At 33.0% G+C, this 10,152-nt stretch overlaps 2 protein-coding genes across 2 annotated transcripts; both read left to right on the top strand.

Moving 5' to 3' along the window:
* The first annotated feature begins 2,635 nt into the window (after positions 1-2,635).
* On the top strand, positions 2,636-5,450 carry LOC102602068 (BTB/POZ and TAZ domain-containing protein 1). Its single transcript, XM_006351380.2, has 5 exons — positions 2,636-2,819; positions 3,005-3,138; positions 3,613-3,916; positions 4,032-4,348; positions 4,936-5,450. Exons 1-5 carry the CDS (start codon positions 2,721-2,723, stop codon positions 5,117-5,119), a joined length of 1,038 nt encoding a protein of 345 aa, XP_006351442.1. The 5' UTR covers positions 2,636-2,720; the 3' UTR covers positions 5,120-5,450.
* Positions 5,451-8,278: 2,828 nt separating this feature from the next.
* On the top strand, positions 8,279-10,042 carry LOC102601734 (peptide methionine sulfoxide reductase). The gene is made up of 2 exons (XM_006351379.2): positions 8,279-8,683; positions 9,619-10,042. Exons 1-2 carry the CDS (start codon positions 8,351-8,353, stop codon positions 9,871-9,873), a joined length of 588 nt encoding a protein of 195 aa, XP_006351441.1. The 5' UTR covers positions 8,279-8,350; the 3' UTR covers positions 9,874-10,042.
* The last annotated feature ends 110 nt before the right edge of the window (positions 10,043-10,152 follow it).

Raw genomic sequence — 10,152 nt, 5'->3', positions numbered from 1 at the left:
GTGATTGCTATGTAAAAAAATCAATCATTTTTTCCTGTTTAGTTGAGAAGCATTTGTAACTACAAATATTATATATAAAAATTTCTGATGAGTGTGTAGGAGCCTAGGAGGCATTCAAGAAGACACTCATTTAATCCAAATTGTAAAACTTCTGGCATATTATTATTTTTTTGTTTTTCCACTGTCCGGTATTCACATTGGAGCCTTTCAAAATTTGGATTCACTCTAGAAGTCCCATATTGGGGACAAAACATTCCCTACCAAGGACGATTTTGTATCCAAAGATTCAAATTCGAGACTTCTGGTTAAGATTTAAGAATGAGGAAAATTACTTAATTTTGACATATTCTGGTTGTTGCGTAAAGTTATTCTACCAAATTTCTCTCTATGTTTGTCTTCATTTGTTAGCAGCTAACTGCCCTCTCATTAAATCCTTTGGCCAAAATCCAAACATAAACAACATTTGAATACTGCAACTTTTCTTTCTTAACTATGATATATTAAACTATGGCAACTTAATCTTCACTTTTAGCCTATCATTGTCATCTCTGCTCTTTTTGCCTCTATATTCACTAACAACTCTTTTTAGTGACTTTTGTAGTACTCATATTGTTCATTGTTTCAACAATATCAAGAGTTATCCAAAATAGTAGTACAATGTAATTTTTTATGGTTTTAATGCATGTACTGTTCACCATCAATGCCAACGTCTTTAGATTTTGAAAGGTTTGTCGTATGCATATATTCACAAAAATTTGACCTGAAACACGTAGCTTTGTCGGCCTTTAATAAGCAAACCTTATGAAATTAAATTTTGGAAAGCAAAGTGCATTGTATACTCTATCCATCCCAATATAAGTAAAACTGTTTGATTGGACACAAAGTTTATTTATGGAAAAAAATAAGACTTTTGAGCGATAGACAATAAACATTTGTCATATGGAACTTTTCGTCGGATCATAGATTTTGAAGTTGAAACTTGAAAAGTTTTGTATTTAACTAACTATTTCACCTGAATTTTCTTTTAGAGCCTGTTTGGAAGGACACCCTAGGATTTGGCGCAACGGGGTGTAATTATAATGTCTATCATGTTGGGATGGCCATGTAATTACCTGGTCAGCATGCAATTGACTGTAATTGGCAGGGGTCGTTACATTCTCCAATTCACAGTGGGAGATTATGAATTGCTGGTAATTTACATGGTGTAATTATAAGCTGGTTACTTTTTAATTTCTTCCTTTTATTTCTATTTTTTTTTTTCATTTTAATGTATTCTTTATTTTTTATTATTCTAATGTTTTCTAAAAATATTCTATTTTTATTTAATATTATTTATAATTTATTTCCTTCTCATTCTCAACCTCTACTTCATGTGATTCCATGCAATTTTTAGTAGTATCTAAAAAAATTAATTAGTATACTTTTACTAGTATTCTAATTTTTAAATGATAGTAGAATTCATTATTGAATAAAGTTATGGACTTACATTTTTCTTTTCTTTTAAATCATATTTATGTATGTTATTTTGAAATTTGACATAAGAGTATTATGTTAGTTTTTTTGTTTTGAATTTATAACTTATGTTGTATTTTCAATTCCATTTGTTTTAGGAGTATTGACTCAATATGTTACATTGCAAGATATTTTTTTTTTAAAGTTAGACTTGATATTAATCTTTTTGTCAAACATACATTTCTTAATATTCATAGAAATTTTGTACTTTTAATTTTTATGATTAATTTGATTAAAGTATACTAAGTTGAAAAATATAAATCAATTATTTTTTTATAATATTAGTTAAGAACATATGTTTATTAATTAACATATTCTTAAAAGATAATATATATCTTAAATATTCAATTTTAACATCATTTATAAATGCCCTTATTTGTCTAATATTTTTTTAAATTTTTAATAATTATCTTTTATTTTTAAAATTTAATATAATTTTTATCATTATAATTGTGCATCCAACATGACATGTGTAATTAACAAACAGGTCAATCATTTTTTCCCTTATTATAAGTATATCAAATTGAAATATTACAAGTGATAGAGGTTAAAGATAAATATTTAACTACTGCTCCAATATGTATGGTTTGGCCACAACTCTACCAAAGATTGAGGCGGCATTAAATATAGTCATTTAACAACAAAATTGGTTGTGAGGTGGCAGAAAAAGCCAACATGGCTACTACTTTTGAATTTTAATAATTGAGAAAAATGTCCAGATGGAATAGTAAATAGAGGATTAGGATGACACGTCATTCCCTTAAGTGGCCATTTATTTAATTTCTGTCTTTTGAAACTTTCTAAAGGCAGTTTATTAACAATTCTCGACCTTGCCTGTCATTGACGAGGTGCTTTATCCATATCTTTTCTAAAATCTCCATAAAAACTTCAAGGATAAAAATGGAAATTTCATCTAAAACTCAAATACCCCACTCTCTCTTAAAGTATTTAACTTTCACGATTTACTCTTTTTTTGTTTCAGTCATAGAGGTTGGTGCTCACGTATTGAGCAACGCGCGTGAAGTTTTTATGAATTGGAATTGTCCACGCTGTCCCCGCCTTTTGCTTTTCTGTTGGTGAGTTAGTTGGCTATATATACGGAGACATGCGAACCATGAATCTACACTGAATTATTAAACCCTGAGGAGAAAGAAATAAAGAAAAAGTTCATTGAATACATATTATTACTCTTCTAAAACTTGATCGTTATGTCGCCGAATAACTTTGACGCCGGCGAAATGCCGGAATTCGACATTCAAATCATCACCTCCGGTGGACACCGCATTCCAGCACATTCTACTGTTCTGGTACGGAATTTAAGGAACTTCAATTTTACTTTTTCAAACGGGAGAATTGTTCGCCTCCTTTAGGAGAATTGCCAATTTTCAGTTCGAAAATGTGAATAGAAACTAAAATTTTGATCCGATTGTTGGAAATTCTATTTGAATTGCTAAAGTACTGATTAGTTTTCGTTTGCGATAAATTTTTGTAGGCTTCGGCTTCATCAGTTCTGGAAAGCATTCTAGTTCGGCCGCAGAAGAAGCGGAGCTCGGAGAAAACTATCCGGATTCTCGGTGTTCCCTGCGATGCCGTTTCCGTGTTTGTTCAATTTCTCTCTTCTTTCAAGTGAGTTTTGTGATCCATTTCATCCTGTTTCATAGTTTCATGTTATTCTCATGAGTAGTCGTCTCGTTCAACTTTTGAATCCTGATTGATTTGAATTAGGTTAGATCTGAATTTTTACTGGAGCTGAAAGTGACCATTAGCAGTAGATTTGTTCCTACCAAATTCATTTCACTCGTTTTTTTTGTGTTTGCACGTTATTTGACGAGTCTCGTTCAATCTGAGTGGCTTGAATTATGGTAGATCTAAATTTACTGTAGTTGAAAGTGATCATTAGCCATTGATAATTTTTAATTTGATTAAAAGTTTGGTAGTTGGCACCTAAACCAATCCCTGCCTCTCATTATTAATATCTTGTCAAAGACTTAAGCGTTGGCGGTTCTAAGTTTTCCACTATTATTGGAGGAGAGAATATCTTCTTTTTTTTCTTAGAAAAATCTTTGTGCCTGTAATGACCAAATTATCCTTTGTGATCAGGTGTACCAAAGAGCAGATGAAGAAACATGGAATTCATCTTCTAGCACTTTCTCATGTGTACTTGGTACCACAGCTAAAGCAGAGATGCACAAAGGGGTTAGCTGAGCAATTGACTATTGAAAATGCTGTGGATATGCTTCAATTGGCTAGGCTCTGTGATGCACCTGATCTATATCTGAAGTGCTTGAAATTGATATCAACAAATTTCAAGAAAACTGAAAAGACTGAGGGTTGGAAGTTCCTCCTAGATCATGATCCTCAACTCGAACTTGAAATTCTGCAGTTCATGGATGAGGCTGATTCGGTACGTTGATAGGATTGAAAGAAGTAGTTGTATATTTATTGGTGCATTTGTTTGTACCTCCTTTATCATTCAGTGAATGTTTACTCAAATCAAATTTGGAATTTTGTTCTTATAGAGGAAGAAGAGGACAAGAAGGCATAGAAGAGAGCAGAACTTGTATTTACAGCTAAGCGAAGCGATGGATTGTATAGAGCACATATGCACTGAAGGATGCACCAGTGTAGGGCCATGTGGTGAGGAGCCCTGCACAAAGAAGCTGCCATGTAGCAAATTCAAAACATGTCAAGGCGTCCAGCTACTGATTCGACACTTTGCTACATGTAAACGAAGGGTGAATGGAGGTTGTCTGCGATGCAAAAGGATGTGGCAGCTACTTAGATTACATTCGTCTATCTGTGATCAACCTGATGAATGTCGAGTTCCACTGTGCAGGTATAAACCATATTGAGTTGCTAATTTGATTTTCATTTTTTTGCATCTATATGATAAGATGAATCTGTCCATTAGCTTAAAAGAAAAAGGAGTCGGTTTCAACTACCTATCCTTATAGGCATTTGTGTTCGACCTCGGATCGTTCTCAAATGAATTTTCAGGACTAAGATGTTAACTAAGTGATCTGTTTCCTCTTTAATTTTGATCCACTTACTATTTCCAATTGGCTAATAGCAGCCATTGGTAACGACCTTTATGAAACAGCTGTAAAGAGTTTATCAACGCCATCGTGGTTTTATTAAGTCCTTACACAGGCGGTACTTAACTCTTACAAGCAGGGCCAGCCTTTTTGTGACAATTCCATTTTAGTTTCTTCATAGTCGAAATGTCTCTTTCTGATTTCATCCCTACAAAAGAATTGTCTGTATATGTAAATATCTTCTGGAAGATGTTTGAGTAACCTTAGAACACGTTGAAATAATGGATAGGTTCGAACTGTATTACATAAATATCAGCTTTAAATAATGTAGTTTTCCCTGTTCATCAGTAGGGCCGAGTCTCTAATTATGTCCAATTTTACATTACAGACAATTCAAAGAGAAGGTGCAACGAAAGGGAGATGATGGGCTATGGAAATCACTTGTTGAGAAGGTGGTGTCGGCCAGAGCTTTGTCCTCTTTATCTCTGCCCAAAAGGAAGAGAGAAGAGGAACCAAAAATGAACTTACACCATCATCAAGTGAGAAGCTTCTTGACAACACAGTGTCACTAAAAGTTTAGACTACTACTATATAATTTGAGAAGGAATTGAAGATAGAATGTTAGTATATATGTTCTAGTGTAGTGGCTTTCCTCTGTGTGCCAGTCTTGAGTTGGAGAAATCCTCATAAATTTGGGGTATTTCAGCAGTAGAATTGTTAGGAATATTGAATTTTGTACATGTAGTGGATGGTTGCCAGTTTTTATGTTCCTCCAATTTGCTCAATGATCTAGTAAACTTGTGAGGTAATTTATTGTTATTGGCTTCAATATGTTGAAGTTTTGTTTCTTTTATAATCAAGTGTCATGTGGAAATTAGTGAAATAAACTTATAATTCTTTGAAGCATCTTGGATTCTATTTTCTAACGCTGCTGAAATCACTAAAGCGTTATTTTGATGATTAAAGAAGCGAGACAGTATGGTCTAGCTTTCGATTTGCACGAGAGGTTCTATATAGTCCCAGACCTTATATAGTTTAATACTATTAGTAACAATAAAAGAATGACACTTTTTCGTTCAATTAGTTTGTGGTTGGTATTAAAAAACTCAATACTATATTTCAAATTGAAATTGCTCTAAGAAAATATTTGGTTGAAAAGGTCATACGTATAATCTCAATATATATAGTCCTAGTAGCTATTTGGTTTTGCAACCTTGTAGTTATTTAAATCTCATTCTTATCCACAAATATCTCCATCTGATTAATAGTCTCGCTTTATTAATAAATCCTAAATAAAATAATATATTATAAGTATTGTTCCACTTTAATCAAAGATATCGTGTTCTAGTCTCGTTGAGTTTAGAATCTTCTTTATTAGGGAGCTAGTCAATTCCTAGTATCAAATACCGAGTCAGAAAATAAAAAAAAATTAAAATATGATACAAGTGAGTGACTAAACTACTCTCACAATATTTTGGAAAAGTTTTATCAAGAGATATTATATTTGCCAATCCTTATTGCAATTGAGAAGTGGTCAGTTAAGAAGTGGATGCCATGATTTAAAGCAAGGAGACAATTCACAGAAAGGACTAAAAGAAAAGGACTACTTTGTTTCTTTTCCTCAAAACAAGAAATCTTCTATAATTATATGACCCACCCCACCTTAGATTGATGTGTGAATTTTTGTCTAAGTACTCATTAATATTGCTATTGTTCCCAAAGACTATGCCAAGTTGGAACACAAAGGGACTCAACATCATTATTCTTGAGGTTTTGTGGAGACAAAAATGATTCTTCTTTTAAATATTGTCTACTTGCATGCTTAATAAAATTCACAAAAATAACCACTTTTAAACTCTTATAATATAAAAAAAAAAAACGTAGTCATTATTATAAAATTTTAAATTTCATAACAAAACTTTCACGAGTAGAATTTTAGGTGACCATCGTTTTTTCTTTCTTTAAAAAAAAAAACAGAACTAAAAAAGTGATCCGTACACGTTATTTCTATTAATTTGCATTACTACAGGGTCACTTAATAATTTTGTGATGCTTTATATATAGGTCATTTTCGTACATTTGCTGTGGTTGAAAGGTCTCTTTTGTTCCTCAACCATGCTAAAACTATCATTACTTGGTTATTATTATTATAGTTAAAAGGTGAAAAAGTACTTGATATTATATAAATTATATTCAATTAAAGGACTTCTCATTTTTCTTCGTTGAAAGTTGAAACCTTTTACTTCTAAATGTTTTACAATATAGGCCGAATTAAGAAAGAGCTTCTAGAATGCTATATGTATATTGACTTCTACCTTTTCCCTTAATTATTACTATGAGTATTCAAAGTATTTAGAGTTGGTTTGGTCAGTGGGACCAAGGCCAATAATTTCGAAATAAACTATAAGATTATTTTATCCAATATTTAGCTATGAATATTTATGTGTCTCGAGATATATTTTGTATTTAAATCGTGAGACTAGCTATCTCAAGTAAAAAGGGGATTACTAATCCCATAGAGAGAGAACCATTTTTACGCTGAGCCCAATAGTTGGAACTTATAAAAGCCCAACAGAGAAAGCAAATGGACTCTAACTTGTAAAGGAAACTTTCAAAAATGACTATAGTTTGAACTTAATTAAAGATTTGTATTATAGTTTGCTTAATTACGAATTATAGCTACATGTTAGGAGGAAGGAGAGAGGTGAATTAGACTAGAGGAGGGAGGAGAGAGGCGAGCAAGATCTAGGAAAGAGGTTGACTACCTGTTGTATTTGTTGTATCGGGTTGTATCACGAATACAATTGATACAACTAAGAAGAGAGGAGTGAGATTGAGAGAGGGAGGAGAGGGGATGAATACATGTTGTATTCGTTGTATCAAAAATATAAATGATACAATATACATATACAAATGATATAAATACAAATATAATTGTCTGAATACAATTGCTTTGTATCATGTATCGATTATAATTGTGTCAATTGTATTAACGAACACAATTTGTGTCGACAAATACAATTGACAGAATAGATAATGTCATACTACAATTGATACAAAATACAGTACAAAATATAGTTGAAATGGAATATAAATACATTTGATACATAATACAATTGTCATATTTATGTGGAATATTTTTTTGGCTTCAACTATTTGAGAGAGAGAAATTTGCTATGAAACCATAGGGTAAAACTACAAATTGTAATATTTTAAACCATAGCATTTATCATAAATACGTATTACATGTTTATTTTGTTGCGTAGTTTTTCCCACTTGTAAATAGTGACTTCATTATTTGAAACTTGAAAGTGAAGTCATATATCAACAAAAATTGTAGTGGAACGATAAAATATTTCTTAATTAGAAGTTTCTGTGTATGGAGGATTTTTTTTTAATTTTCTTCGTATGAAATTGCTTTTGTTAGAGAGCTCTTTACCCAATGTGAGATTTTTGCGACCCATATTCAAATTTAGTTGCAAGACATACAGGTGGTGGTGTGAAAAAAGAATTTACAAAAATAGCTGTTGGAAGTCATAACTTATTGGCTATTGGTAATAATCTATGATTCCTACTTCCTTAATTTAAATATATGGTCTTGGTCAACACATATAAGATGTAGCAAGTTGTTTTTGTTTTTATTACCAACAAGAGAAGAAAATTCAAATGGCAAATGTATAATGGATATTAGCTAATTATATGACCAGATTCATATTAATGTATAATGCAATCCATTTCTATATATATATATATATAAAATAAAGGGATGCATACACAAACTTGATATTATTAGAGATTGAGCAATGGGGGTTAACAGCAGCAGCAAGTCAACCACCAATCCAGCACTGGATCCGGATCTCGACAACCCGGATCAGTCGGATCTGGAGTTTGCCCAATTTGCTGCCGGCTGCTTTTGGGGAGTCGAATTGGCCTTCCAGAGGGTTGGAGGAGTAGTGAAGACGGAGGTTGGGTACTCTCAGGGGAATGTCCATGACCCGAATTACAACCTTATTTGCTCCGGAAAAACCGAACATGCCGAGGTCATTCGGATCCAGTTTGACCCGAATGTCTGCCCCTATTCCAATCTTCTTTCTCTATTTTGGAGTCGCCATGACCCGACCACTCTAAATCGCCAGGTATCAAATTCCTTCATCTTAACATTTTATTGTCTTTTGTTATTCTCTCAGTTTCATTTTATGTGAATGTGTTACTATTTGGGTTTTCAAAAAGTTATAACATTCCTCCTAAGAACAAATTATAGAGTTGCTAAAAAATGATTTTTAATCGGATTTAAAAGGAAAACAGGTCAAACAAATTGAGACAGAGTTTGAAAGCTCTGCTGCTTGCAACCCACAAGTTGTTTAACCGTGCTTGAGATCTCAAGTTCATTAGGCACTAGTTGTTTCTTCCTATCTGGCCAACCCTTGCTGGATAGAGTTATCCTGTAATTATGATGGTTGGAGGTAATTAGTATCCTGAGAAATTAGTCGAGGTGGCTTGGACACCATGATTATAAAAAAAACTATTTTTATGTGTTTCCAATTTCCATTGATACAGTTAGTACTATTCAGTTAAGTTTGCATGATCCTAACCTTAGTGTAAGTCATAGCTGCAGCTCTGAATCTGATTTCACTATGTGCCGTTCGACATAATGCATTCATATTGCTAACTCAGATAAGAAGTCAAAAAGTGAAAATCATTGTAGTTACACTTTTACATTCTATTCCATTTGGCGTATTAATGAAGAAAGGAAGTTTTTTGCTGCCTGGGAGATTAGCCAAAACAGGCAGTCATCCATCACATGGAACTAAAATATTTATAAGTTTCTTCAATCTTCTTCCCCTGTTTCTTATTTCCTTTTAGGAATAGAAATAGAAAGTAGTTCCTCATAGTGCAGATTTACCGAATTCTCATGAGCATCTTAGAATGTTACTGCAGATTCCACCCCTGGACTCTTTTGCCTTCACTTGATATATTTGTTGTATTTGTCGAGTGTGAGCTTTTGCCTTTACCTAGAGTTTAACATTCACAAAGAGCAGTATATAGATCTCATGATGATGGTTGTTGCTAGGGTAATGATGTGGGAAAGCAATACCGCTCAGGAATATACTACTATAATGATGCTCAGGCTCAACTGGCAAGGGAATCATTGGAAGCTAAGCAGAATGAATTAACGGATGGGAATATTGTCACGGAAATTCTTCCTGCTAAGAGATTTTATAGAGCTGAAGAGTATCACCAGCAATATCTAGAGAAGGGTGGGGGCGGAGGTTGCAAGCAGTCGGCTGCAAAGGGCTGCAACGACCCAATAAAGTGCTACGGTTGACAGCAAATCTTTGTATGTCAAAGCAACTACAAAAGAACTTGTTAGACATTTGTCTTGCTTGTTTTTAAATTTGAATAAACATGTTAATGATTCTTGATATTTCTTATAAGTATTTGCTCTCTTGGATGGAATAACTAGTTGTCGTTAAGTATTCTCCTCCTGGTCGTTATCTCTCTTTATCAAGTACCTGCAATTTGTTGCTTTAGTTACACAATAATGGACGTGAATTGTATATCTTAATTTGTTTTTAAGTCTTAAATGGGGTGGTTTGTGCTTGAA

This window comes from Solanum tuberosum, unplaced genomic scaffold (genome assembly GCF_000226075.1).
Source record: "Solanum tuberosum cultivar DM 1-3 516 R44 unplaced genomic scaffold, SolTub_3.0 scf00127, whole genome shotgun sequence".
NCBI classification, from domain to species: Eukaryota; Viridiplantae; Streptophyta; class Magnoliopsida; order Solanales; family Solanaceae; genus Solanum; species Solanum tuberosum.
This window is presented reverse-complemented; position numbering and strand designations above follow the sequence as displayed.

Bases quoted from the DNA above. Each gene is read 5' to 3' on its own strand.
- LOC102602068 (XM_006351380.2), top strand. From the start codon at position 2,721: ATGTCGCCGAATAACTTTGACGCCGGCGAAATGCCGGAATTCGACATT. The intron at 2,820-3,004 runs GTACGGAATTTA...AAATTTTTGTAG, and splicing joins CAGCACATTCTACTGTTCTG to GCTTCGGCTTCATCAGTTCT. The intron at 4,349-4,935 runs GTATAAACCATA...TTTACATTACAG, and splicing joins TGTCGAGTTCCACTGTGCAG to ACAATTCAAAGAGAAGGTGC.
- LOC102601734 (XM_006351379.2), top strand. From the start codon at position 8,351: ATGGGGGTTAACAGCAGCAGCAAGTCAACCACCAATCCAGCACTGGAT. The intron at 8,684-9,618 runs GTATCAAATTCC...GGTTGTTGCTAG, and splicing joins CGACCACTCTAAATCGCCAG to GGTAATGATGTGGGAAAGCA.